General features: G+C 42.1%; 2 protein-coding genes across 6 annotated transcripts in view; one reads left to right on the top strand and one right to left on the bottom strand.

Annotated features, from left to right (window-relative positions):
* Positions 1-1868: 1868 nt before the first annotated feature.
* LOC147330525 (nuclear receptor subfamily 1 group D member 1-like) lies at positions 1869-12829 on the bottom strand. Its single transcript, XM_086292166.1, has 8 exons — positions 12164-12829; positions 6267-6578; positions 6069-6157; positions 5807-5951; positions 3851-4416; positions 3572-3757; positions 3268-3478; positions 1869-3166 (listed from the first exon to the last, which is right to left on the bottom strand). Exons 1-8 carry the CDS (start codon positions 12180-12182, stop codon positions 2970-2972), a joined length of 1725 nt encoding a protein of 574 aa, XP_086148292.1. The 5' UTR covers positions 12183-12829; the 3' UTR covers positions 1869-2969.
* A 2524-nt stretch (positions 12830-15353) lies between these two features.
* Positions 15354-24198, top strand: part of rargb (retinoic acid receptor, gamma b) — a 50905-nt gene continuing 42060 nt past the window's right edge. The window contains exons 1-2 of one of the 5 annotated variants that reach the window (XM_086292158.1): positions 15354-15370; positions 18777-18909. The gene's annotated coding sequence lies outside the window, so the exon portion shown is untranslated. Of the gene's footprint in view, positions 15371-18376; positions 18519-18770; positions 18910-23444; positions 23462-24198 lie in introns of those variants that run through there. The other 4 variants (XM_086292160.1, XM_086292163.1, XM_086292161.1 and 1 more) reach the window with 4 other exon arrangements.

Genomic DNA, 24198 nt, shown 5'->3' with positions numbered 1-24198 from the left:
ACCTGCATCACTGACAAAGTAAATACCAGACTTTTACAAGCTTTCTGTTTTTATTCCCCAGAGAAAAGTCAACCAGAAAGAGAGAGAGGGGGGTAAGACAGTATGTTCCGTTTGTTTCAAATCGTGATGTGAGAGGATGTAGTCTAGTCTAGGCTCAACCTAAACCTCCAGACTTCTAATGTTGTTGGCCTTGCATGATTTGCTATTACTGAAACAACTGGGAACATTTAAAAGGAAATCTCGGCTGTGATTACTGCTTGCAGAGATGTTTGTAAATTGAAATTGACAGTAAGGAAGTAAAACGAAAATACGGTTTTCCTGCAGGGTTTACTAAGTATGATTAGGAAGCACCGATTTTATCAGCAGACTAAAGTCATCATTTTGTGAAGTTGTAGGTGGAAGGGTTTCTGTGGGCCCTTTAATTCCATTACATAATAACAAAGTGAAAAAGGAAAGGAAAACAACAGCCCACTTTCAATTTGATTAATCTGCCTGGTAAAAATGAAAGTATGATGGTGTTGAGCTTGATTTTGGTTTCATCTGACCGCTATATTTTCTTAAGACGGATCTGTACTTCTTGAGGGGACCTGGCGGACGCTGCAGGATTTGAATGCATTAAAATGTAGTGTTACAAATGGTATTCTTGGTGACTGCAGTCCCAACTGCTTTCCGATTTTTAGCAAGGTCCTCGTTCCTCCTTTGGGCTGATGCACCACTTTGCTCTTGATCATCCTCACCCCAGATCTTGAATGGAGCTTCAGACTGAGGGGGATTGAAGGGCGAATTTATATTTCTTCCATTTCCAAATAACCACACCAACAGTTGTCACCTTCTCACCAAGCTTTTTGGTGATGGTCTTGCAGCCCATTCAGTATTTTTGTACGATTATCATATGACAGATGTGTTACAACTTGTAACACATCTAGTAGGAGGCTAAAACGTGCTCCTGCCGTTACTGTGCTGTCCAGTAGGCGGCAGGCGTAGACCAACATGATTTATGGGCATGACTGGAACAAAGCACCCCTAGGGACTATAGGCTCTCCTCATTGCAGACTTCTAGTATTTCTTTCTGATGGATCAATGACAGTAAAAGTGCAGGTGCGTTCGTAGATAAATAGATAGATAGCTTCTGGTTCGTACTCATTTTTCATTTTTTGGCACCGAGGAAAATGTGTACTATTGCTAATTTTTTTCACCTAATGTGGAACTACTGTTGGATCCGTGACTGCTATATTCTTATAAGCAGTCACAGCTTCTTTAGTATGTTTGTTTCAAAAATACAAGAGTCAGTCAAAAGCCTGTCAGACCTAGAAATATAATTGAAGCTGTGCTATTGTGATGCATGATTCTGGGTGTGACGCACTTGTCTAAATCATTTCCTTTTAAAACAAGCAATGCCAGTGACTGTGCACATTATGGAGCCTTATTAAAGGCAGAGCTGCAGTTTATGGAACTTGCTCCTAAATGTTTATATCAATATGATTTCTCCTCGTGTCTGGTAACAAGGCTTTACTCATGAAGAGCATTTTGATCCAACTGCCTTGTTAGTCCTACATTTGCATTCATCCTTCACCAGAATCCAGTTTATCTCTTTCAGTTTGCTTATCATCTCGTCTCTGCAAAAGGTCGCTGTGTTCTCTCAGCAAAGAATAACACCTAGTATTCCCATAAGTCTTTGGAATTACATTCACTTGTTATCACACACACACACTCAAAAATCAAGTGGTGTTTCTTGTTATTATAAAAGCCCCCAGTGGCTCTCAGACCTGAAGCACGATTGGCTCATTGCATCTGTTGCTAGGCTACGGCTGTATGGTATGTCTCGGCATCGCATTAAGGAGGAAAATGAAAAGAGATGAGAACAAGGAGAAGATGCTATATAACATTATTTAATAATGGTAATCTATGGCGTAACCATAAAACATTTACAAAATATTCACAGGCCGATGCTGTCCGTTGACAATACATTTATTTCAACGCTATATATTCAAATAAAAAGTTTATACTCGGAGCACATCGTTCAGACGCTGCGTCCTGTAGAGAAATCAATCATGTGTGACATCATACAATAATCTCCATACTAATTTCATTTACATATCCAAGAATCTGCAAACAAACGCCGGTACAAACCGAGAATAACGGCCCTGTACAAAATTTACAACAGAACATCTTATCATATAAGCCATCAGACATGGTCTAAAATGACCAATAATTTCTCCCTGATCACCGCGTACAAATACATTGCACCTCAGTCTCATTTTCGTAAAAATGGTATACATCTCTCAATCACAAATGGGTGATTTTTTTTCTATAAAGATTCCTCACATGATAACATGATGTGAAAATAGCTTATGTCATTTCAACAGGGCAAACACAAACTGTGTTAAACATTTCTATTGCTATATATATATATATATATATATTTATTGATTTCAGAGGTTTCTCAATGTATGAAAAGTGCCTTTACATTTGTGGCAGGAATTTACAGTAAGAGATCATTATTGGTGAATGTCTGTCCTTTTTTTTTTCTTCTTCAGGGCAAAAAAGTATGTGCTTCCTTTCCGTTAGCTTTGTGAGATAACAAAAAAAAGTCTGGTGAGGATCAACGGGCTCGCCCTTCTTTTTTTGGTCTTTACATCAAAAACAAACTCCAAGAGGGAGAAGCGACGGTGGTTTGATTTTGTCTTGAAAAACTCAAGGAAGAACTCTACAGTTTTAACAGTTTTCTAGCAGTCCAATTGGAAGCAACTGGAGCACAGATCGGTTTATGTTCATCAGCTTCCACCACCTTCTGCTCTGCCTGCGTTCTTCACTCATATTTCCCCGGCTCTCTTGGAACATCAGACCTGGGAGATCTCTCAAAATTGCCGTCCATCATGCAGCGGCCGGTGTAGGGAAAGTAGCAAGCCAGGCCTGCATATGGAGTAAGGCGGTTCCCAAAGGCAGTTACCCCATTAAGCTGTCTGAACTTAAGGGTCTATGCGGAAAGCTAAAAGCTTGTCAGAGTGTTGGTTATTCAGGGTGCGCAGGTCCGGCAGACGAAGCAGCAACTTTGGGAAGAGCGTGCTGTCGTCTGGGCGGCGACTGGTGATGAGTGAACGCAGAGCTTTTATTAGATTCTCCTGCAATTGCTCTACTGCGCCAACCTCCACTATACCAGAGCGATCTAAAAAAAGAAAAAAGGAGCAAACAAAGTAGCATTAGACATAAGAAATGTGTTTGTGTGAGAAGTATGAGCTTGTATGCACATAGCTGCGTGACTCTTACCAGCAGATACGAGCACGACAGCCATAAAAAGTGCCATCTCATCTGGTTCCAGACCCAAAGATCCTAGCTTCTCACTGAAATCAAACATGGAATCCAATAATGAGCCCATACCAAGGGCTCTCAAGGATGCCAGTGAGTATGTATGTCCGTTGAGGAAGGTCACCGTCCTCTCTTTGGGGTCAAACAGTGAGCAGAACCTCACCATGAGAACCTGTCAGCAAAACAAGAGCAGTTCAGCATCGAGGGAAAAAGAAACGTAAAAAGAAAAGCCCCAAAGACACAAATCGTATTCAAAGAGGCATACCTGGAAAGTACCAGATTTGAGCAGCATGACCTGATCATGCTGGCTGAGATTCTGGAAGCCTGGGATGCTCTTTGCAAACTCCACCACTTCTTTAACAGCAGGGGTGAAGCACTGGGAGAAAGACTCCCACACCTCCTGACTGGAGCGACTGGCCGGAGCCACAGGACATGAATTAAGTGGGCATGCCTGCAGAAGACAGAGAAAGAGAAGCATTATGGGCATTTTATTGACTGGAATTTAAAAAGGCTTTCATAGAGTCAAAAGGAGAGGGAGACTCACCAGAACCTTGGCTCCTCCGTTCAGCTTCCAGGGACACTGGTTTTGGTTTGAGGACGCTCTGGCTGGGAAACTGTTCTGATTGGCTGTGTAGCCCTGAGACGACATGTTACCGCTGACAGGACACTGGTTCTGATTGGAGGAGAACGTGTACTTGGCGTTGTCGACGTTTGCGTTGGTGGTGCTTTCGCTGCCTGTAGGTGGGACGGGGAAGTTAGGGGGGACGTGGTAGTTAGCGGTCAGGTTCGCCTGCTCCACCTGAACTGCGTGCTGCGTCTGGGCAGTTGCGTGCAACAGGGCAGGCTCCTGCGCCGCGCTGTTCTGGAAAGAGGAAGCGCCAAGGTTGCCGTTGCCAGCAGCCATCTTGAGTGGTTTCTTGTTACCGTGGTAAGACTGCATTATGGAGCCGGCTCCTTCACTCGTCTGGTTCTGTGGACTGCACGGCGCGTCGGGAGGAGGTGACACCTCCATTTCCATGGAAGCCGATTCATTGAGACTGTTCATGTAGCTCTGCATCTCATCCAAAAGCCTCTGCTTCTCCCGCTTGGGAATACGCCCAAAACGCACAGCTGAGGACAAAAGCAGACAGAAACGAGCATCTCTGTTAGCATCTTACAGCACTGACACTTGTATGCGTAAAATGTTCACATTCAAACAAATATCCTACATGTGGCTCTCAAACTCTAATCTAGATGTATTACTAATCCCAAGATCTCTCATCTGTCTCTGACTATTCTTTCTCCATCACAGCTGTTACACCATACTACAGACCCAGAAGCCTCCATCTTTTCATCCTCTTCAGCCTTTACATTCCTCCCTTCCCCCCACCTCGATGCCCTACCTCCACTGACAGTCCTATTTATAGTACACTGTATGCTACACCACCTCCTCCTCCCCCACGAGTCCTTCTCTTTCTGCCTTTCAGTGAAGCGCAGGCTCTCTCTTTTTTTCCTCTAGAAGTAGGTCACTGGGTCAATACCACCAAACGTGGTGTCATTAGCAGAGTGACACAGTGGGTGATGAGTGGAAAGGTCAGAGGTACAGAAAGGCAGGTGAGAGAGCCGAAAAGACAAAGGGTCGAAGGCGGCTGATCAAAAATCAATTTCATGCTGGCGAGTCGCAGACATCAGCCGAAAACCAGAAAGTGGGTGGAGCTACCTTTCCCATGAACGTTATGTTGTTATTATCGTATTTTTCATTTACGGTGTTTTGTGTGCTTATTCACAAAATATAAATGTTTCAAATCTGATGAATTAGCAGTTGATTTCTCGCTTCTGGCTTTTTTGGGGGGGGGTCAGCTAAAAATGTTTGCACCAGAAAGAAAAAAAAAAAAACGTGATTTATTATCACCTAGTTTAGCCATCTTCCCCTGGAGATTTAACTCCTGAAGGTGAAAATAACACACAAAAGCTGATTACCTGCAATCATATGTTTAATATTCAAATTGAAGCAGTGTATGTTTTTGTGATTAACTGGACAGAATAACATTAAATCTCAAATGATTTGAAATGCCCGTGTCGGGAAAGAGCGTACGTGACTGCGAACGGGAAGGGTAATCAACAACTTTGTGCCCCAGTTTCCTAAAATAAACTAGTATTTTTCACAGTTTCTACATGACTGATGACTACTGGGACTCTCCAGCTCCTCTTGCCATTAATCAGAGAGCAGCGCAAGGAGAAAGGGAGGCAGAGGAGGACAAAGACAAGAGGAGGAAATAGTGGAAAGGAGATGAGTAGAAAATTCAACTTTTTGATGAGGAGTAAGGCAAGTGGCTTTGACAGTGGGATTATGCCTTTGTTGTAAGCTGTGACAGAAATGAATTTGGACTTTGTTTTCGCATCTTGTACAAAGCGGATTAAAATGATTCACTGTTTAAGCCAGTGTAAAATACTGGTGGGAATAAATCCATCAGAATTTACTTATGTCTAAATATCTTCATGCAATGACATGATCTCTCACCATCTCTGGACATGCCCACGGAGAGACACTTCTTGAAGCGACAGTGCTGGCACCGGTTACGGTTCATGCGCATGATGAGACAGTTTTCATTCTTCACACACATCTTGTAGTGGATATTCTGCTGAATGCTGCGCCTGAAGAAACCCTGCGGAAGGAGGGTAGGAAGAATAGAGGCTGTGAAGGGTGTCTTTTGTGTCATTGTGTTTTTTGTACACAATGAAAAGGAAAGACGTGGCATAATATAACCTTTCTTTGGTCTCACCTTGCAGCCCTCGCAGGCATGCACGCCATAATGGAACCCAGATGCGATGTCCCCGCACACCTTACACAGAAGCACCATACCTCCGGTTTCTGTGAAAGAGGAAGTCACAACGGTTGTCAGGTGAAGAAACACAATGAAAAACTGCTGATGGCCAAGGAAGGAGGAGAACAGGGAGGAGGGTGGCGAGTAGGTACTTACTGGTGAACGTGCCAGTGAAGCCACAAGGCCTTTTGGCAACGGTGGGATGGTTGTAGGTCGGTGATGACACCGTCATAATTTGCGCAACTGGAGCACTGTTAACTTCGGGAAACTGAAAGACCATTTTCGGGGAAGGTGTTCCTCCCCCTGGCTCCCCTCTTTGCTTCAAGGTTCCGATCTCCTGAAAGGAGACACCCTCCGGGGATGAAGGCTGCGAGTGGGAGGAGGGCGACTGGGTCTGGTATCCACTTGACGGGCTGCCAGGACTCGGACTGGCACTTCCAGACGAGCCAGCGTACAAGATAACACCACCTGAAAGAGCACAGAGGGTCCAAAACTCAGTGCACAGGCACAAACTAGTAGAGAGTTGAAGTGTTGAGCAATCATCTGCTTTCATCTGAGCTTACTTGGCAGACTTTTGCAAACACAGACACAAAACCCTGACCTTGTTGGGACAACAGAAATTTGATCCGATGAACAATTTAGAAAAGAGAAGAAAAAAAAAAGAAAGAAAGAAAAGTGACAGCTTGAGGAACAACAACTCTGACCGGGATATTTTTGTGCAGTCTTTTCAGTTTTTAATCTGATAAGAATGAGATAAGGGAAAAAATGCCTAAGTCCTGCCGAATCATACCTTCAAGTAACCTGCTTGACAATGCTTTTACTGATGAGTGATGGAAAAATAGGAGAGGTAGTAACTGAAATAGACACAGCATGCCATCTAGTTAAAGATCTACATCTCTCAACTGTCACAAACAATCATAAACTAATAAAATAGCCTACGATATATCACATCACACACACCAAACCTTCTGGAATAGGGAACACCATTAAATACATCATATCATATTATGACAGTAAGTCACTGTATGTTCACAATGAGAGCCACAGAGAGTTCACAAACAGGCCTTTGTTTATGGATATCAGATCAAGTTGGAAATGCCCTATTACTTCTAAACACAACACCCAAACCCCTCCGTCACCACCACCACCCCCGCCCTTTCCTTTGCAGACAGTGTTCCTCCCCGCAAGATGAAAGACTGCCCCTCACGTGCAGGCTGAGCCAGCCAGCTCCCTGCATGCTTGCTTTCAGAACTGAGTCCTTTCTACACTCCCTCCGCCTTTCCCCCTCCCTTTTTCTCTTATCCTCCTCCCTTCCTCCCTCCCCTTTCCGGCTCCGGGCCTGCAGACCCATCTATCCGCCAGCCACCTGACCAGGAGCTCACATGGACTCTTGACACAGTTCCCGCCTGGCTCACAAGGCTCTTTGCGCAGTCCCGTGTAGACAACAACAGCAGCAGTGCCATAACAAGCGCTAGGGCAGATCACGTTTGGAGTGGAGAAGGCTTTTAATGCTGTGGCTAGAGATACGGAGGAGAGCAAGCGGGGAACGGAACAAGTTAATGAATTCCACTGAGTCACTAGAAACTGCGCAGAGGGCAACAGTCACGTTGTTGCCGGTCACTGTTTTCACACTTTAACACAATTTCAAAGGCTGACATTGTGCTTTTTGTGTGTGCGTGTTCAGATGAATCAGGCTAGAGGGAGGAAAAAACCCACCAAGCAATCTTCCCTACCTTTAAAGCTACCATAATTGTTTTAATTTATGGTAATATAAGTGAGTGATTATCTCTTCAAATAATTTAAAGAATTTATGGATTTAGGCTTACTTTGGTACACCCCCCCCGTATTTAGCTCACAGTTTGAACCACTTGTTCATTTTTTATCAGATCACTGTGTCAAGTATCCAAGAAGACCTGCCAACTGTAACATTTCCTGCACGCACAATTCTTCACCCAGACACTGCATCAGATATTCTCACATTATGATTGTGATCATACCTTGTGGGTCAGTATCAAGCTACTTGTAATGTATCAGGTCTGTGAATATACCACCCAAAAGGTTAATGTAGTCAAAGTCAAAAATGCCTGCTCTGTGTGTGGCAGTATTATCCAAAGCGGTGTAAATATAATTAGAATGTCTGCTCTGTAATTCTGTGCACATTTCCTCTCAAGGACCTGGAATCATTTGAGAAAAGTGTGCCCTGTCTCTTTTGCTTTCTCTTCTTGAGAAAACACGTGCTGGATTGCTGTTTAGCTCTAAGTGCCTCCTTAATTCCACCGCTTACACGTGTCAACACTGACTGCTCCAACAGGGTATGCGTGTATGTGTGTGGACGTGTGTGGGGTGGCAGCTCTGGGCAGGCGGTTACTTCCCTGCGCACGCAAATGTTGCTTGTTAAGTTTTTCTGCATGATGTGTGAGAGAGGTAGTTTTCTGGGCATGTGGCTCACCTGCGGAGGGCAGGGTGACATGCTGCAGACACACTGGCTCTTCCACACCCACTTTCTACGCTCAGAAGTCACAACCCCGCCCCGCTCGTCGAGTAGAAAAACATTCCATATTCTGAACGCTTGTAACGATTTCCTGGAATATGGCTTGACTGGGCTACGGAATGAGCTCCGGGAATGTCACCCCCGCTGTCCTCAGGCACAGGTTACAACATGTGACTTGCGGATACACATAGAGCCACAAGAACTACGGAATAAACAATACAACCGCCTCCTTTTTTTTTTTCTTTCTTTCTTTTTTGCCAGTCCTCTCTGACTTCCCATCTCGTGTGTTCCCTCCCCCTGGGCATGCACGGACGCCCGTAGAAAATGTGGAAATCATGCTCCATTTGCAACTTGACTGTCCTCTGTCATGTGAACGTTTACCTCTGTGCATGGGCAGTAAGCCTCCCTCCACGTGCAACTACTGGCTTCGTGTCATCTGCTCATTTATGAAGCGTTTGTCATGGAGGATAGTTCTTAGAAGGAACAGCGGGCAGTTTTTTTTTCACATTAGAAGCAGTTGAGAAGATTTTTTTTAATTAACATAATGGAAGAGGCTGACCCAATTTGAACTTTGTTTAAGGAGTTCTCAAGTTCAAAGGATTACATGTAGATCCTCGGGGCTGAGCAATGCAAATGTAGCCTAGAAAAAAGCATTTATTCTCAGGAGTGACATCTTTTTAATCTAACACAATGAATCTGGTTTCATTTTCCTGCTAGTGCCCAACATATGCATTCATCTGCTTAAACATGTTGCATTTTTTTGTAAGTTGGTCAATAATCACGCTTTGAGATCAAGGAGAGGAAAACTCCATGAAGACTACAGGGTTCATGAGAGCTGGTCATGAACAGCTGCAGTGTTTCTCTGCATTCATTCTCATCACAGAGTCATACCATTAACCACTCCTATTGCAGATTCTTACTGCTACTGATTAGCTTAGTCATTCAACTACTGCACCCACAATCTTTCTGGTACTTTTTCAGTTGAAAGGAGTGAGGTTGAACACGTCACGGCACCCTGAAGCGGGTTGATACCATGACATTATATCCCAATTACACGATGAACACTTATTAAAGTACTCATCTTCCATTTGACTGCTGTGAAACTGAATATGGGCAGCATGGTGGTGCCATGGTTGCCTCACAGCAAGAAGGCCCTGAGTTTGAATCCACCGGCCAGCTGTGGCCTTTCTGTGTGGAGTTTGCATTTTCACCTCTTGCCTGCTTGGGTTCTCACATGTGCTGCAGCTCCCTCCCACCATGCAAAGACATGTACGTCAGGTTAACTGGAGAGTCTAGGTTTACTGATTTTGTCAACATGAATGGTTATCTGTCTCTGAGTGTTAGAATTGCTATAGAATGGCAACCTGTGCAGGCTGTACCCCACCTCTCACCTCCCTCCGTGTGACAGGTGGGATAGGCTCCAACCCAACCATGACCCTGAATTGGATAAGCGGAAGAAAATGGATGGATGGACTGAAAATCATCCAGAAAGGTTGACTAGGTACTATTGATAGAGACAGCTTTAAAATAAATATCCATATAATATTGAAACAATGTGAAAGGAAGTCAGAACAGGTTTTATTGTGTCATCTGATTTTACTGTAACCCTTAGAAATAAATAACCTTTCACATGCTTTGGTCTTTCTATTGCAGAAAGGGTTTGTGTGCTGTCATTACCAACAACACCCCATCAAAGCACCAATCTAAACAACTTTATTTATTCTGAATGAAAAGAAAAACAATCAACAGTCCATGTTGAAGTGACCTTTTTATCATTTCCTTGACAACATTGTGAAGGTTAGCCTTAGTTCATGTGACAACTGCTCAGTGCCCCTATGATAGTGACTTCAGTCTGGTATTTATCGTCTTATTTTGTTCCATTACACCGCCCAAACAGAAATACCAGAGTGTAATTGAAACGGCTTGGCCTTGTCACCCAAAAAACTAGTTGATGCTGGCAAATGTAGGTTAATATGTTCTTTCACATCCCACGTCCTGTGATAGGCTACCCCCCAAAAAAGGACGCTCCTTTTAATTACTAATGAACATTTAAAATCAGCTATAGTAACTAATATGAGACAGAAGGCTGGTTAAACCCCTCTGACCCACTGACCAATCTACCAACGAATAAAGAGGAATCCCCGTGTGAGCTGAGCGCGCGCACAGTGCGCGCGACAGAGAGGAACAACCGTGAGAGGAGCAGTGTACTTGGAATCATGCGCGGCACGTGGATACTGAGGCTGTGTACACGTGCTGTCAGCTCGAGGCGGGGTGGCTGCGTATTAAAATCAGGTGCATGATTCGCAACATCACGAACGGGTTTTTTATGTGTTGTTTTTTACCCAGGGTGCACGGCCATGGCCACAGTCGACCAAAGACCTATGTCCGTGATGTTTAGATTTAAATTATATCGTGAGATCTAGGTGCAGCGTGAAGTTGCTGTAATGGCTTAAAGCGTTATATCAATAGAGCGTCACTGCTTTATTGCTTTTTTATCTATCTGTTCGCCTATAACAATGGCGCTCTCAGCCAGTGAGCCACGGAGTAAATAGGCGGTTTAACTCTTATCGATTTCATGAGTCAGATATGATCTGTTCATTCATCATCAGCTCTCGCTACATTTAGATCGTGATTCAGGGGCTGGCAGAACTACATGTTTACTCCAAGCGCGGCTCTTGGAGCCAGTGTGGAAGGAGAATTTGGCACAGATTTCATGTTTGTGGAGCAGTGGGCGTGACTCCTCCCTGACATCGCCTCCTCACTTGTGTTTGGGGGAAAGTGCCACGATTGTGACCAGCAAACTTCTAATGAATCACATGTTTGTTAGTTGACAACCTCCCATTGGATGAAAACATCCAGAAGTGGTTTTGGAAGCAAGAACTTTAAGATCCAAAAAAACGCGGACGCAACGCGGGTGGGTCAGCACGTTATTGTTCCTTATCTGTCTGCAGATAAGCCTCTAATGGTGGGGCGACCAAACGTGGGGAAGGCTGTGGGATGACAACGTGCCCGGTCAGAGGGCGTTCAGGGTCGCGCTTCACGTGAGTTTGTTTACATGCAGAGAATCGGAAGTCCGCCGCAAAGACTGGAGGAGAGGACTTCCCTCTCTGAGCTCAGCTCACTCACTCAAAATCCTCAGACTTGCGCAGCCCAGAAGCACCTGGCAACACGCCAGAGATTGCACAGCTGAATTACAGTCATAGGCAAGAGTACAGTGCACAGAAACTCCAACTGCCTATAGCTTAAATAGTTTTCTGGATATCACACATTCATATAGAAGGAGCATAAGATGCAATTAAACTGGATACAAATCCCAAAGCATCAGACATGTCCAATAACTGCAGTGATCTGACATGACTCAAACAGACAATTAAAAAAAAATAAAAATTATAATAATTAAATGGAAGTAAAACTTTATATATTACTTAAATATTAGCAATATTTGATCTAATGCAGCTCACTGGCATCTGTGCTCACCTGCACCATTACCCTCAAAGTAAACCTGACAGCGCTGCTTGCCAGCAGCTTTCAGCATCGACCACGCAATTTAAAGCTTACTTACCACCTGGACTGTTTTCCATGTTTCCCAGTCGATCGGTGTTGTTCGTTTGTTCCGTATTACAGTAGGCGTTTACTGCTGAACTGACTGCCACTTCTTGTCACCGAAGAGTTTTGTTGATACGGGTGAAAGAGTCATGAACTGCCAGGGCATGTAGAGTGTATCCCAAAGCTCAGACCAAAAGCAGCGTGCACAGGGCATTGGGGTTCCTGAGAAAACCCGGCCAGCCCAAAAGAAGAAGAAGAAATAACAAAAGTAATAAAGAAACTATTTAAAAGCAATTCAGATCAGGTCTCTTATTGATCCCGATGTTCTCTCGAGGTGAACAGACGCACGGGGAAGCTCGACTCTCTGTCTGCACAGTGTGATGCCAGACGGATCTCTGTGTAAAAGGGTGTTCTCTGAATTACAGTGGTCCCAACGCGTTCAGCTGCTTGCCATGTACAGTCACCATGAAAACATGATCACAGTAGAAGTAGTTTAAACACTCCCACACTCATCAATAAGCAACACGCGTCCGAAAATAACCAGCACGTTTTCAGGTGCTTGAGAAATGTGACCATTTTTTTCTTCCCTCCCTGCTCTCCTTTTGTGTGTCCCTCCTGTTTGTTGGTGTGCATCAGGGATCTCTCTCTCTCTCTCTCTCTCTTCCTCCCTCTCTGTGTCACGCTCTCTGACAACATTTCACCCCCACTCCTCCCTCCACACCCCCCACTCTTCTTTACTCTTTCTCACTTTCTCATTGGCCGAGAGCCCCGCGTGGAGACGGCACATCGGGCTCGTTCGACACTGGAATGCAGGTTAAAGCTCTGCAGCATGTGCGCGTTGCATGTGAGCTCGCGCTGCCCTACTGACACACATTTTATGCTAATGAGCTGCCTGGGCTCGGCGATAAGAGGGTGAAGCGAGGGAGAGACGGCGAAAGAGGAGAAGAGGTCTCACTCGGGCATCGTCTTCAGACCTCAGGATGAGACTCAAATTTGTTTTCGCCGAGGTTGCCGCACACACAAGGATTTGGTTCCGGGATTTGGTGGTGCAGTGTAGAAAATGAAGATGTCACTGTGTAATTCTTTGAGAATTAAACGGATTCTCAGTCTTGAAATTATGATACAGTTATATTTAGCCACTAATACTTACAAGAAGATCCACTAAAATAAGGGTGTAACTTAAAGTATTTTACAGGAAAGAAGTATTTATACTGTACGCAGTGTTACGTAGTATGGAATTTTCAGGTATTTTACAAGAAACCAGTATATATATTGCAAGTTTAAGTAGTGCACAAGTAATTTTACTTTACAGTTCTATACATTAGAACAAGGGCTGACAGTTCATTAAGTATCCAAGTAACTTTTAAAGGAAAGAAAGACGAAGTAATTATACTGCAAGCTATTTGAAGTAGGGTGTAACTTTTAGGTATTTTACGGGAAAGAAGAAGTAAATATATTGTAAGTAATGTTAAGAAGTGCGTGCCTAATTTTACTCACAGGTAGACAAGGGGGATAGCAATTCAAATTCATACTGCAAGCAATTATAAGCAGGGTGTAACTTCAAGTATTTTACATAAAAACTAGACAAAATATACTGTGAGTATTTTAAAAAGTTCATAATTAATTTTACTTAAGAATTTTTGGGTTAATATAGTTACATTGCAATTTCAGGTGAAATACACTGAAATTATATAATTGTAGTGAAATTACACCCTTACACATGGGCCATAGTATACGGTGTTATCAATGTGCACAAAGTAAATCCTGGCAGGTAGATTATATACATATAAGACGATCTATTACAGACTGGATATTGTATTACATAATGTATACAAACAAACTTATTACAGTGTTCAGCAGGGTTAACACAAACCTCACACAGATCAGATATAACAACCAATTTATATGAAGTGCAGTGTAAAAAACTAGTGAAACAGCACAATGTGCATGGAGTTGGCTGTGATGTAGAGGATGGGTAAAATCCAGTAATTGTGGATTTGAAGCAGAATGCAATAATCGTCTTGGAATAACGAAGAATAAATGTAAGCTGTTGATAAGGATGGTGGTAGTGGGAAACAGGCTGTTTCTGTGTTTGGTTGCCGTGGTATGGGAGATCCGTAGTGCCAGCTGGAGTGGAGGAGTTTAAAAAGCTTGTTTCCAGGATGTGAAGTGAAGAATATGTGATGATGCTCACTGCCCACTTCCTGGTTTTTTGAGTACAAGTCCTAAAGGGTGAAGAGAAGGGAGCAGCTCACACTTCCTTCCTGTTAGCTGTAATTGTAATTTTTTCTTTGTATATTTCTACACTGTTTTGCGGCTGCACTGAATAAGACCCTGATTGAGTTGCACAAGACAGATTCAATGACTGCAGTGTAGAAGTGGATCAGCAGCACCTGTATGCAATGTAAATAGAATAGAATATTGGGGTAACAACTTTAAGTTTTAATGGAAAGGAGAAGCAAATGTGCTTTTGTTAATATTGTATTTATTTAACACTATTACTTAGTTTTTACATTACTTTAAAGTGATCCTCATTTCATTGTTTTGGTCAGTAACATTTAAGATAATTAATGAACCTGTCATTATTTTTGATTTGCATGAAATTCATGTCCTTGTACCCGTTTGAGTGGCTTTAATGCCCGTGTTAGTTTCAGAATCAGAATACATTAATATTCCCTAAGAAAATTATGTGGGTTACAGTTGCTCCATGACAATAACAGTAAGAGGCTGAAATAAGTCAATAATACAATATATTACAAAATTTACAAAATATAAGAAATAGCTCTGATAAATAACGTTTTTTATATATGTAGCTGTATTAATTGCTTATAAATGCAGCCGCATGTTGCAACAGATTAAAATATAAATATTAGGTGAGAAGTAAAATAATAATAATAGAATAAACCCCAAACCAATATTCAGCTTTAGTCCACGTGCTTTTAAGTGTAGTCAAAGCTGCTCGAGCTGAGAGCACGTTTTCTACCCATAGAACAGCGCCGCGTGTTCTCAGTCGAGCGGTGGAGGTCTTCGCGCGATAGACGATCTTCGCTGGAGAAGCGCCGGCACGTGCTTGAAGGGCGGCGCTCACCGTGACTCCCGCCGCCCCCCCTTCCCCCTCCGCCTGCCGCCCCCTCCTCCCCGTCACGTTTCCTTTCTTTGTGCAGATTGTGTTTGCCAGAAGCCAAAGTATCGCCGGAGATTGGCTGGGACACAGCGAATGTAGGTCAGGAGCTGCTTGTGCAAACACGAGCCACGCAAAATAGCTCAAATGTGACTAAAACCGACGTGTCCTAGCGCTCGATAGACGCCGTGTGGCCGCTGCTGATAGGCACACGGCGAATTAAATTTAGGTCACGTAGCTTGGGCTCGGGGTTGGGGCTGGGTGGGATGTGCTTATTCAGAACCCTTTTCTCATTACAGAAAGGTGAGCTGAATCGTAAAACTCTACGGTGTACTTGTGGGGAATTAGGCTATGGGGTCACAGGGATATAAAACTCATCACCTGTCGTTTGGATATCAGCTTGTGTCGGTTTCAGTTATTATATTAACTTGTTATTCACCCCCCCCATCATGGCTCCATTTGCGTCTTTATCCACACACGAGCTTTGTCTCTGTCTGCTGTTATGCGTCAACTAAATGCTCAAACGGAAGTGAGTCAGTAAGGTGAGAAAGGCATTGTCCGAAGTAACTCTAATTTATCAGTTTGTTTAACATCTATAGATATTTTCTTGTATAACAAAAAACAAACAAACAAAAAAAACAGATAAAATACCGTCCTTACATCTACCTTTGGACTATATTGAAAACTCAACATGTTTAAAAGCGTTGCCTGCAACATATATAATAATATAATTTTGAAGGAATTCAAACTATATATATATATATAGATATATATACATATATATCTATATATATATATATATATAGAAGAAATTAGATGCTTATTGTTGTACTATTATTATTATTATTGTTGCTTATATATATATATATGTATATATATATATGTATGTGTGTATATATATATATATATATATATATATATATGTGTGTGTATATATATGTATATATGTGTGTGTATATATATGTATATATGTGTGTGTATATATATGTATATGTGTGTGTGTATATATATGTATATATATATATATATATATATATATATATATATATATATATATATATATGTGTGTGTGTATATATATATATATATATATATATATGTGTGTGTATATATATATATATGTGTGTGTATATATATATATATGTGTATATATATATATATGTATATATGTGTGTGTGTATATATATATATATATATAGCAACAATAATAATAATAATAATAGTACAACAATAAGCATCTAATTTCTTGGGTTGCTTCTATTGAGAGGGAGTTTAAAACCTGCAGTAGTAGTAGTGTAATACGCAATTAAACAACGCCACCGTGTGGTTAAAATCCTGGCAGGTCCTTCTGGCGAAGTGGACCAATGTGGGTCTTGCCTTTGTCCCCACAAAGAATCAGGTCACCGCTATGTAGCATATGATAAGAGTGAAAATGTGTCAGAGATGGGAAAGCTGTTTGTATATTAGTAGGGACTCTATTTTTAAAACTTGCACTTTAGAAAGAAAACTAGTTCATCTTTTGGGGTTTTTGGGTCACCCAATTGTCAATCAGCTATACAGAGTCTAATAATGCCAGACCAAAAAAAGAAAAACAACCCTCAAATCCCCTCAACTCCCCCGTCAGACCTGTGGTTTTAAAATATGTTTTAATATAATTTGTTTCCCTCAAGGTGGCAGTGCTAGCTTACGTGAGTAAGTCCACTAAAGTATTTTCAGCAGTTAATCCTGGCCATTTTATCCACCTTTCTAACTCTAAGTTTTAAATTGATGAAATACTATCTATCAGCCTAAGCTGCCCTTGCACTGAACATACTTGAGGTACTGGATGTATTTGTATATAGCAGAAATGCAAGAAGAACTAAATTTGGGATGCAGTACATTAGCATCAGGGCTCTAATTAGAGTTATAGAGAGGGTAATAAATAAAAAAAAAGCTGTGTAAATCTCTTTGTATTGTCTGCATGCCATATGGCGAGGCCCCGTGTGTTAGAGGGTTGTCAAAACAGACAGTACTGCATTTACAGTTTGAGTGGTATGTTTTTACTGCTGCAGGTGACTCCAGGGGGAATGAATACAGCTGTGCCTGGGGCTGTCATCCATCACCCACTGCTTCCTCTGTGACAGTTCATTCTGTTATATTGGCCCTTTCTTATAGTGTCATATTTAGGTACGTTTCAAGCTTGAATGAAAATGCAGGAATTATTTTCCCACTGAATTTACCCAGTTTACACAACATGTCGACACTGTGGAGATGCTACAGCGTTGCCCCTTTCTTGCATGTATTTTGTGTGGATTTGAGTAGTAAGTCAAGGAGCTGTGAGTACAGTCAGGAAAAAGAAAGTCTTCACAGGACTCTGCAGCCTTGTGAAAATCAAAGTACACCCTGTGATCAGTAGCTTGCAGAACCGTCTTTAGCAGCGATAATTTGAAGTGATCATTTTCAGTCTCTCACATCATTGTGGAGACATTTTGGCCCAGAGTCTTTGCAGCATTGCTTCATTTCATTGAGGTTTTCTAAAATTTGTTTCTGCACAGCTCTCTTAAGGTACCACCACAGAATTCATCATCCTGATGTCTGGCAACGGTTTGTCTTTTCTTTTTCAGCCATTCTGTTGTAGATTTGCTGCTGTTCTTGGGATCATTTTCCTTTGTAATGGCTGCGTTCTGGCCAAGCTTCAGCTTTTTTACAGATGACCTCACAGTTGACTCTGTAATACTTTGAGATACAGTTCATGGCGACTCAGTGACTGCAAGTTGCCTGTGTCTGCAGTAAAGGCTCAAATCATCAACCCCCCACCACCGTGCTTGACTGTTGCTATGAGGTGTTTGTGCCGATGTGCAGTGCATGATGTAATCCAATCACGGTGCTGTGCTATACAGCCAGCCATCTTCCCTTTGCTCTCATCTGTCCAGAAGACAATGTTCCACAAGTCTTGTGATTTCTTCAACTTAATAAGAGGCTCTCTCTTTGCATCCCTTTCAAACAACTTGTCCAGTCTTTTTCTAATTGTACTGTGATGAACTTTAACATTTGTGATGATAATTGAGGCCTGTAGAGTCTGAGATTTAGCTCTTGGGTTTGTTTTTGCAGTTTCTCTGAGCATTACAGGGTCTGACCTTGGGGTGAATTTGCCAGGACGTCCACTCTCGATAAAACTGTGGCATTATGTTAACACACAGCTGTTCCAGACCAACAAGCTGCCAAAATGTCAGCTTTCATAGAGGTGCCCATGCTTGCTGATGATGATCAGGTAATCAAGGCAATTTGATTAGCAGCATCTAGCTGCTACTTAACGTCTTAATTCCTATGGAAGCAGTAAATATGTGCTTATTATTTCACAGGACTGTGAAAAACCTTTCAAATGACATCAATGCCTCTATTTATGTAACAAAATCATCCTCCACCCGCCTCTCGGGCACAATACAGATAGAACAAATAAAGCCTAACAAACTAAAGGCAAAGTATATGCATCCAAATTTACACTGTGTCTCTTTCTTTCCCTTTGTAGATGAAGTGCAGTGAGTGGCAGTGACTTTCATGTTAAGGCCCAAAATGTCCTGCAGCAGTTTCCTTTTTGATGGCTATCACAGTGAAGAGAGCCATCAGTGATGGAGATTTGTTTCCCCTGCAGGGGATGAGAGGTGAGTTTAAAGGTACTCACTGTAAATTAAAGAGTTTCGAAATACTTTTTGTAACGTAAACAAAGCCATTCAGAAGAAAGTGAAGTAATAACTGCAGTATATAACAACTTTACCTTCAAACAACAGTGCTAACATTAACAGTGTGATGGATTGTAAATAAAATAATATTTTTTTTGTGATGTAATAAGTGGTTTTCTCAGGTTCAGACTTTACTAATCTGAAGTGTCAATATCAAATTGAGGACAGAAGAAGGGCAGAGTTTGAAGGCAGTGCAGTTCATGTAGCCGACGTGCACAGCAGAAGAAGAAGTGTCTGGCAGTTTAAATCAGCCAATAAAAAACAGTTACGTAAACTCGTTTTGTATATCAGGTTGTGCTGTGCAGTGAAGTGGTTTAATTTAAACTGAAATATATTTAGCTACAACTGGTGGAAAATTTGAGAGGAATTTTGGGAACAGCTAATAAAAGAGAGTAAACATGCCGATGAAGAGCAGCGGTACACTGGAAGAATGATCGTTAGCTTCATTTGGGCCCATATAGGTCCTTAGGACACTCTAAGCAGCATCCAGGGTAACTAATAAACAGTACCTGGAAAACAAAGTTTAATATTATGACAGCAGTAACAGTCTATGTGTGATACTTGCCCCTGTTTACCCTCCAGAGGGGATACATTTTGTGACAGGCAGACAGGCACGGCAGTAGGCAGCCAAGATCTGCGGAGATCTGTTGACAAGCGGCTTCTTGTGAAGAGGTGCCAAATTATCCTGAGGGGGACATCCAATGCCACTGTATCCAAGCAGTTTAATGCATTTACCTTTGTTTCAGTACACAGCGAAGAAAGTTGATTGCTGCTGCTGCTGCTGATAAGGCCAAAAAAAAGACCAAAAAAGAAACTAAAGGAATCTTCTGAACTCATTTAACCTTTAGGGTAATATTGGTTAATTACTTTGCAGACTAGTGGAGCATTTACTTATACTTTTATCACAAACTCTATGAAAAAAATGTGAGCATGAGACCCGCGGCTGTAGATTTTTACAGCATCCAGTTTCCAGTGAATGGAAATCCTACGTTGCTGTGTCAGATCCATATATCCATATATGTTTACAACAGTCAGCCACTGATCATTGCATGCTCCAGTATAATTTAGACAGCGACAAGGTGTAAATGGTAAGCAGGCAGTGTTATCACAGAAGGTCTGAGGAATATTTAACAGAAGAATATGTACCTTTCAACCCTGGTACTGGAGCTCCCATTTGTTCATCATGGGTTGAAGTGAACTGTCACAGGCTGTGCAAGAAACTTGCAGTCATGTGAAAAAGAAAGTTTTTCACATGACTCTGTGTAGTCCTGTGAAAAACTGAGTACACCCCATGATTCAGTAGCTCGTAGAACCACAGTCAGCAGCAATAACTTGAAGTAATCGTTATCTGTACGGCTTAATCAGGAGACCCTCTCCTCTTCACAGCGTTGCCTGGGTTCATTTGTTTATGCACAGCTCTCCTAAGCTCCCGACACAGTATTTCAGTCAGGTTGAGGTCTGGACTTTGACTGAGCCATTGCAACACCTTGATTCTGTTTTTCAACCATTGTGTTGTAAGTTTGATGCTGCTCAAAAAGTGGTGCGTACAAACGTTTCACACACCAATCAGTTGTTTGTCAATATTTTCATACCTGAATTTGTTTACCTGAAATATTGAAGGCCTGGCTGGCTGCTACTGCTACCACTACTACTACTACTGATAATAATAATAATAATAAAAACAAGTATTATTATTATTATTGTTGTTGTTATTATTGCCCTTTTATCATTAGTTATAGTTTTCCAGAATGCAATGAGCCACAAAATGATCAGAATTACAATTATATGAAAAAATAAATAAATAAATTGCATGCAAAGCAAACTAACTACTAAATAGTTGAATTTCAGTATTCTTTATCTACCTTATTTCAAAATATGTTATATTTCATTACAAATGACTTTTATCATTGGTGGATGTCATCACATACCGGCCTAATTTCTTAGTCCTAACCTCATGGATGCTGAAGAATCCGGATGTTTGGGGGGTGGTCCGTGTACATTTTGTGTTATTTGTTTTCTCATCTGACAGATCACATGATCCTTGCCCTCCACTTGTTTCTTACATTCTCTTGTAGTCGTTTTTCATATAATCTTTGATATTCAAACTTTTTTTTATTTATTTATGGGGGTTTTACCTGAGCCACAGCGAGTATCTCAGGGGAAATCAATATTCCGAAACTTCATTATTCCAGCTGGAGTCTCGCTTGTTGTTTTTTGGGGGTTATTGTTTACTTGTTTGTTTACTAAACTTTCTTCACTCCGGTGGAAACATTTAAGGAAGCCGTGTGTATGTTTTGGGTTCCTCTTTGGACAGAATCATTTAGGTTTCTTCAGTTGGACTTTCTCTTGTCTCTTATAAGATAGGCATGTTTACTTATATAAAGAAATAGGGGTGTAGCAGATTGCATACAGACCGCACAAGCCTCTAGGTTCAGAATGACTGTGGTTCACTAACATATGCTGGGTGGTTAGAACAAAATAGGCCGGAGCGCATGTTTCGTAATCTGATGGTGATTTTTGTGTGCAAACTGATATGATTTTGTGCAGGGTAAAAAGATTTCCTCACATATATGAGTAGACGAGGACCGTTCTTTTAGAAGTTGTCGTTTGTTTAGATGCAGACGTCCTGGTCCTCGGTAGTTCTTCTAAACACACCATAGATGTGGCTCCTTGGAATTCTGATGATTCTCTGTGCAATCAGAGCTTGGGGTAAATTTGCTGGGACGTCTGTTCCTAGGAAGATTGTGGCATTGTGTTAACAAAGACCTGATTTACAGATTTTTTTATAGATATATTTTGGTCAAACCTCCTATGGATCTGGATCAATTAATCAATCAAGCCATCTGATTATCAGCACTTAGTTGCTATTTACCTTTGTCATCCATATGGAAGTAGTAAGGGTGTACGTAATTTTTTGACAGAAGCACAGAGTCCTGTGAACACTTTCTTTTTCACATGATGTATCGTTGAACTTGTCGCAATTTAATTTTAATTTAATTTGTCTTTGTGGTAAAAAATCTTAGCAAAACACTTGAAACCAGGGGAAAACATAATCCAGTTACCTCCGGTATAATGTCTTGCTGTAGCTAAGCAATCCATAAAGCCTTTTCCACCTGAAACAAATTGTCTTGCATTGTGCATTAGTCAGCCACATTAAAACCATGTTTTATATTGTGTAGGTCCTCCTAGTGTCTTCAAAATACTTACTCTTTAGGGCACAAGGACCTCTGGGGGTCTCCTGTGGTGTCTCAGATATTGGCAGAGTCCTCTGCTGTCCTGCGTGGAGCCTCCATGGATTTGGCTGGTTTCAGTCCCACAGACGTTGGTTGAATTGGGACCTGTGGAGTATGGAGGCTGGGTTAGCACCACGGCCTCTGTCATGTACCTCAAGCCATCCCAGAGCTCTGTAGCGGGGGGGTGTGTACCTGTTGTGGTAGGCTCCTGTGATCTGAGAACATACTTCCATGGTCTATACTGACTGTGATTAAAATGGGGTTACATGTCCCACCTACATAAATACCATAACCAAAGATTTCCCAGCAGAATGTTACATTGTAACCAAGTGATTAGTGTTATTTACATCACCTGCCTGTCAGTGGTTTTAATGTTATGCCTGATGGTGTGCATAGGTGTATGTTCAGTTTCTGTGTACTGTCTCATTTTAGTACCATCTACAGGCTGAAGCTTTTTGCCTTCAGCACTCCTGAGGGAGCTGCTATGTTGACACCACCTGAACTGGAAGAAAAAAATTTGATTTCTATTCAGACTCGGACAGAGAATATTGCAGGAGCCACCCTAGCACTTCTCCCAGTGTGGTTCTCCTCCTCTTGCCCCCTCCTCCACCAATTATCCATCTTAATTTCTTCCTCGTCCAATCATCTCATTTTCACGGTGCTGCACCCTCCAATCAGCATTTGTCCTGCAGGCAGTAACACTTATACATATCTGCTGTAATTAGACAATCACTTCCACATGTGGCTCAAACTTCTTCAAACCACTCAATCCCTACCTCACCCTCCCATCCGCCCACTGTCTCCTTTTTCCTCCCTCTGTTTTTCTTATTTCCCTGTCTCACACTCCACTACCCTCTGTGTGCCCCTGTTCACTTTTTCTCTCTCCCTCCTTCTCCTTTCTTTCTGATTGAATTACCATAAGTGCAGGTCTTGGCCAAAATATGCCAGCTTGTTCTGATTAAAACTGTCCTTGTTATACCAGAGACTCTCCAAATGTCTGTGAGCAGTATCTGTGTGTGTTGGTGTATTTGGGGGTTGGGTTCAGAGAGGGAGTAAAAGTGGATTGGGGGGGGGGAGGGGGGTTGGGTGTAGCAGCATATGCAGCATGAGTAGAAAAGAAAAAATGCAGCCAGACAACACTGCATGGTGAAAGATAAAGAAGTCCAAGAACAAGATGGGGACAGAGTGGAAGGAGATGGAGAGGCCGTGCTGGAAAGTGGGAACGGAGAGGGAATGAGACGGTAATGGTAGTTGACAGAGTTGGGTTCACAACAGGTTCATGATGACATCATGGTTGAATTTTCGGGGAACATTTATATAGGAAAAACTATTGGATGCACATGTACACCCCGCTTTTTTCCCCCTCGTCTTCTTTTCTCTCTTAGCTTATCCGCTAACACAAATTGTTGCAAACAAGATCAAAAATGCACGTTTGCTCGTTCAAAATGAAATTTTGACCATATTATTTGAATATTTCTGTCTCGACTCCGTTCGAACGAGAGAGCGCCTTCGTTTCTCGCGTTGTTGTTGAACTTCGTGTCCGCCGAATTGACAGCTGCTACCCAGAATGTCACTCCTTTCACCTTTTCTCCCCCAGCAGCCCTTGCTTTCTCTCCTCCTATGCTCCCTCTTTTTTTTTCCTTTCCTTTTTTTCCTTTTTTTTCTTTTTTGCCTGCTAGTCTAGCCAACCCTCACCGCTGGTACAGTATGTTCTTTGTGTGTAGGCATGTTTAGCAGTTTGAGAGACAGAAAAGACATAAAGGAGCCTTGGGATCCGAAATGTGTTTATAGTGTATGTGTGGGTGTGATTATATTTGTGTCAGCTCTTTTACTCGCTTGAAGAAAATTAACAGCAGGGTGTTGTGGCGTATTAAAGGTTCTTTGTGTGTTGTGCGTGCATATTTTCTGCGTGAGCCGTTGCGCCCTTGTTTATTAGTTTGTGGGCACTTGCCAGCGCTGGTGCGAGCGTTGCGCCGTC

The sequence above is a fragment of the Aulonocara sp. 'chitande type north' Nkhata Bay genome, linkage group LG5, assembly GCF_057382095.1.
Source record: "Aulonocara sp. 'chitande type north' Nkhata Bay isolate Kocher_YH1m ecotype deep benthic linkage group LG5, A_spYH_male_GT1.1, whole genome shotgun sequence".
NCBI lineage: Eukaryota > Metazoa > Chordata > Actinopteri > Cichliformes > Cichlidae > Aulonocara > Aulonocara sp. 'chitande type north' Nkhata Bay.
The sequence above is the reverse complement of the archived record's forward strand: the minus strand, read 5'-3'. Positions and strand labels throughout refer to the sequence as shown.